General features: G+C 26.2%; 1 protein-coding gene across 1 annotated transcript; it reads right to left on the bottom strand.

The window, feature by feature from the left end:
* Nucleotides 1-583: 583 nt before the first annotated feature.
* Nucleotides 584-4,398, bottom strand: LOC115712287 (methylesterase 10). Its single transcript, XM_061114490.1, has 3 exons — nucleotides 3,882-4,398; nucleotides 1,080-1,212; nucleotides 584-993 (listed from the first exon to the last, which is right to left on the bottom strand). The coding sequence occupies exons 1-3, from the start codon at nucleotides 4,257-4,259 to the stop codon at nucleotides 704-706; spliced, it is 801 nt and encodes a 266-aa protein (XP_060970473.1). The 5' UTR covers nucleotides 4,260-4,398; the 3' UTR covers nucleotides 584-703.
* Between the last annotated feature and the right edge of the window lie 708 nt (nucleotides 4,399-5,106).

Here is a 5,106-nt window from a genome sequence, read left to right as displayed (position 1 = left end):
TTACGAATTTTGGTTGCAATTTAGATTATTCCGTTAATTTTTATATGCATTTTTGTGTGAAATTCGTAAAAAAATATAAAAAAAAAACTGTTTTAAAGTGTAAAAATAAAAAACTCCTTATATAATAATCATTAAATATTGAAATTTTAATGCATTAAAGTACCAAAGTAGATAAATTTTGTAAACAAAAACTACCAATTAACCAAAACAAAAAATACAAAATATATATTTCAATAAAACACATACAGTAATACCAAAAAGGTATTTATTATAAGAAAATTGACTATATATAAAAGGTTAATTATGATTTTTTTTCCTCTGAACTTTGATATATATCAAATTATGCTCTCTGAATTTTTAACGTCGTTAAAAATACCTTATAAACTATTGAGATTGTTGAATTTAAAGACTTTTTTTTAATTTTAGTAAAAACGTCTAACATGGATGAAAGTTCAGGAGACATAATTTAGTACATGTCAAAGTTCGAGAGACATGATTTTGTAGATATCAAAGTCTAGAGAGCATAGTTTAGTACATAAACAATAACTGAAATAGTAAAATTGAATGAAATTAGACAAAAGTCCTTAAATCCAACAATCTTAATAGTTTAAAGGGTATTTTTAACAACTTTAAAAGTTCATAATGTATAATTTGGTACATGTCAAAGTTCAAGAAGCAAAAATCATAATTAACCTGTATAAAACTAGGAGTGAGTAATCATTAATTTAGTGAAAATTTGGGAAAGTTGATATGGTTTAGAAAGCATGACCATATGATCAGCTCCTTTAATAAGTATGACTTGTTCATTAGTCAAAGGTGGATCACTAATCTCAATCATCCACCGTTGAAACTCTTCCTTCATCACCTCATCTTCTTCACACAAAATATATACTTTTTTCACTGATCCGAATTTGGATTCACTCAATAAATTTTCCTTATCAAAATCTTCCATGTAAAGTCTAGTTGGCCTTACTAACATTTTTGCCAATTCTACTTCCTGCATCAATTAATTAAGTATATATTAAAATTCAATAATATGCATTGCAACATATAATGATAATTTATGTAATTAATTTTACTTGCCTGTGGTTCACTATGTGGGTACATCTTTGTTCTCATATACTGTGGACCAAATATCACTGACATTGGTCGATCTTCTTTGAACTTTATTTGGCTATCTAATATTGATTCCATTGGGGTCCTCTTGAAGTACTGAACATTCATTAATTTTCAGAAACCAACAAAAATTACAATTATTTACAAATGAAAATAGATATCTTTATGTTAGCCAAAAAAAAAAAAAAAAAAAAAAGAGAGAGAGAGAAAGAAATTAAATAGATATCTTTAAAATTTATTTTGCAAAATAGACTAGTTTTTGTTTTGTTTTTTTCCCTAAAAAATGATATTTTAAACAGCATGTGGAGCCTTTTTATGAAAAAAAAAAACATGTGGAGTGTTCTAAAACTAGATAAGTGTATTATTGAAAAATATTTTGCAAAGCATGAAAAAAACGAAAATAACTTTAAAAAATTTGTCATTTTGTAAAAAGACAAATAGTATTATCTTTCTAGAGTTGTCTCATTTGGAAAAAAAATTGCAAACTAATTTTTAAATTGTTATTATTTTTTTTTTTCATTTTTATAAATTTAGAACAATTCGAAGATCGATTCAGAAGAACATACATCCATTTCAAAATAAATAAACATATAAAATTATAACAAGCATAATTACAATATTTCCTTTTTAATAATTCAAGAATAATTTTATAAAAGTAAAAAAAAAAATTATTTCACAAATACATAAAAACAACAAAATAAATTACAAGAATACGGTTTCCCTGAATTTTAAATATTTTTACAATTTTTTTTATTTTATTTATAGAAAATACATTCTTTTTATATTATACTCTTATTAATTTATTGTTGATTTTTTGTTATTTGTTTGATGTTGTTTTGATGTTATTTAAATGTCATTTTCATGTTACTTTTATATAGTATTCTTGTTATTTTATTATTTCTACAAAAAACCGTAAAAATATAAAAAAAAATTCTTTAACCATAAAAATATATTTTTTTTTTTACAAAAAAAATAGTGCCTCATATATTATCCCTAAAAAAAATATTCTACAACCATCATAGTTTAGGGAAATGTTTCAATTTTTTAAAAAAGAGTTTTATTTATATTCTATAAAATTATAAATATATTCTAATACTAAAAAAAAATATAATTTAAATTAATTTTAAAAATCACTTTTAATATCTTAAAAATATTATTTTCACATTATCTTGTTTTACTATTAATAATCATTCTAATGTTTTTCGTGCATTTTTTTTAAATATGTAATTTTTTTCTCTAATAAATTTCATATAAATTGTTATTTTAATTTTTTTTATCTTAATATTTAAAATGTATTTTATAGATATATTTTCTAAGAATATAAAGGGAAAAAGTAGCATCAATTAAAAATAAATAAAAATTATTGTAATAAGTTTTTTTTGTACAATTTTTTAAGGTGTAAATAAAACTCTCTTTTGAAATGCAAACACCAAGCATATTACAAAATTATCGTTTCTAATAATTTGATTTAGTGCTGTAAATATGGGTTGGATTCTTTGACACTATACGAAACTGACACGAACGCTAGTAGGACGAGCACAAACATGCACAAAATAATATGGACTTGGGCACAACACAATACGGTGTTACACATTGTCATGACACAACACAAAAAATATGTTCTTAAACACAACACGACACGATACGTAAGCACAAATAGACTAGGTCAAAAGGTACAACACGAGATAATCCAAAAAAGCACAACACGGCACATTAAAAAATACTATAATTAATTTAATAATAATCATAATAAATAGATATGTACTTGTTAATTATAAATTAATTTAAAAATTATAAAATTTAAATATAATATTAAATATTATAATTCTATAATTAAAATTATTAGTAAATATAAAGAAACACTAATATATTTATTTATAAAGTATGAGATAAAAATTTAAGTATTTATAAGTAAATAATTAAATTTTAATAATTTTAGTAAAATATTGTTAAAAAATTATATAGATAAATATAATTAAAGTTTTTTTTTTTTTTTACTAAAAAGGAAACTTCATTAATCAAAACCAAATAAAAAAAAAAATAAGGCCACTACAAATAGCCCCCAAAACAACCCAGCAGCAACCAACCAATAGCCGGCCAAAAGAACCCAAGCTGATATTGAAGAAGGCGCAAAAACAAGCCTTTTTCAGCAAGCAAAACTTTCATAACCTGTAATGAACTATGTCTTTAATTTTCTTAGTATAACAACTATCATTATAAACACAATCATTTCTATTCTTCCAAACCATATAAACAGTGACAGCAACTACAAGAATGATTATACTTTTACTTGATAACCAACACAATCAGCCATTGAAGTCCAAAGGCCACGCCAAACACCCACACCAGCAGAATATAATTAAAGTTTTAAATATACATATATTTTAGTAATTGACTCATTAGAATTGTAAAAATAAATGTGAGAAGTAGAGTATAAATTTGAGCCTAAATATGAAAATGGTCTGGCCCATTTAAGAAAAACGGCCTAACACAAATAAAGATTTGAGTACCGCACAAAAGCACCATGTTTACTGGCCGTGCCAGACATACCCTTTAAAATATAAGTACGACACGATCTATAATTTTTTATGACACGTGCAATTCATATTTTAAAAAGCACAATATAATTTAGGTTGGACCGACACAACACACGGATTTACAAAATCATCAACTCGTATATGTATAATTAAATAAAATAAAAAATATAAGGAGATGACAAGTTAATCACGACATATATACATATTTTTTTAAAAAAAAATGCTTACTTCTTGGATGAGAAGTGCAGGAGATGAGTTGAAATTGGGCATGTAAGCAGTCAAGAAAACTGCAAGTGAAATCTTATGTGGGAATTTTTGCATAGCCAAAGATATGCAAAGACCAGCATAGCTATGCCCCACAAGAATCACTCTTTGGTCCTCAGGGAGTTTAGCCATGAACTCCATCAGTGGTTCAACATAATCATCAACATTGGGTACCTCTTCGAGCACCTTAGGATCGATCCCCGAGGCTCCAAGGTCCAACGCCGTCACGTGGACAGAGCGGTTTTCAATCTCTGCATCCACTTTGAGCTGGTTCATGAGCTTGTACCAGCACCATGCACCATGGCAAGCCCCATGAACCAGAACAAAGTGGTTTCCTCTCATTTCTATGATGATTAAAATTTAATTGATGAAGGTATATAGGCTATTAATAATAATATTGTAGTAGGATTTATAAGGTAGGCTATTTGAAAAGATTAATTTATTTTTACAAATAAAAAACAAAAGTGTGTGGTGCAATAGTGAATATGCATGAATGGGTTATATATATGTTATGTGGACACAGTATTTTCTTCACGTGGCAATTGCCATGCTTTGCTGTAACCCTTAATTAATTGAGTTAGACAGGAAAGCACCGAAATTGGGTCAAAGCACAATGTCAATAACAAGATTCAAAACTCATAAAATATACAATATCATTTAAAGATAAATCGAAAGAGGAAATATATTCTTACTTATTATATATTATCATTTTAGGTAAATGATTCTCATTGATCTAGTTTCATGATTGTAATAAAATTTGCTGGGAAAGGTGATACATTGAGTTATTGGAAATGCGTAAAGTTGGGAGGAGTTTAGTGCCACGGAAAGTGGGAATTATGTGCCTTTTGTGGAAAAATTGTGCCTTTGTTGGGGCTTCTTTGTACCATGTTAGGTGGCTTTACAGATATGAAAAGGGATTTTGTTGCTGTTTTAAGGTATTTTGATGTAATTTGTATCAAGTATCTATTACAATTAGGATTTTTGACCTTTTTAATTTTGCGGTTTTGACCTTATCTAGTAGGATGATTTAATTATATTATCGAATTTGTGGGATTTCAATGAAATTAATTGGTAAGAATGAATTTGAGGAAATTATATTAAGGCTTTAGTTGGAAAGATTTGAGGAATTTTATAAAATCAGTTTTAATTTCATTATTAGTGATTTGAAGAAAGAAGTTTAATTGGTTTT

The sequence above is a fragment of the Cannabis sativa genome, chromosome 4 (genome assembly GCF_029168945.1).
Source record: "Cannabis sativa cultivar Pink pepper isolate KNU-18-1 chromosome 4, ASM2916894v1, whole genome shotgun sequence".
NCBI lineage: Eukaryota > Viridiplantae > Streptophyta > Magnoliopsida > Rosales > Cannabaceae > Cannabis > Cannabis sativa.
The sequence above is the reverse complement of the archived record's forward strand: the minus strand, read 5'-3'. Positions and strand labels throughout refer to the sequence as shown.

Excerpts from the sequence above, each read along its gene's own strand:
- LOC115712287 (XM_061114490.1), bottom strand. The coding sequence starts at position 4,259 with ATGAGAGGAAACCACTTTGTTCTGGTTCATGGGGCTTGCCATGGTGCA. Across the intron at positions 1,213-3,881 it reads CTGCACTTCTCATCCAAGAA|TACTTCAAGAGGACCCCAAT; the intron begins GTAAGCATTTTT and ends ATGAATGTTCAG. Across the intron at positions 994-1,079 it reads ACATAGTGAACCACAGGCAA|TAGAATTGGCAAAAATGTTA; the intron begins GTAAAATTAATT and ends TGATGCAGGAAG.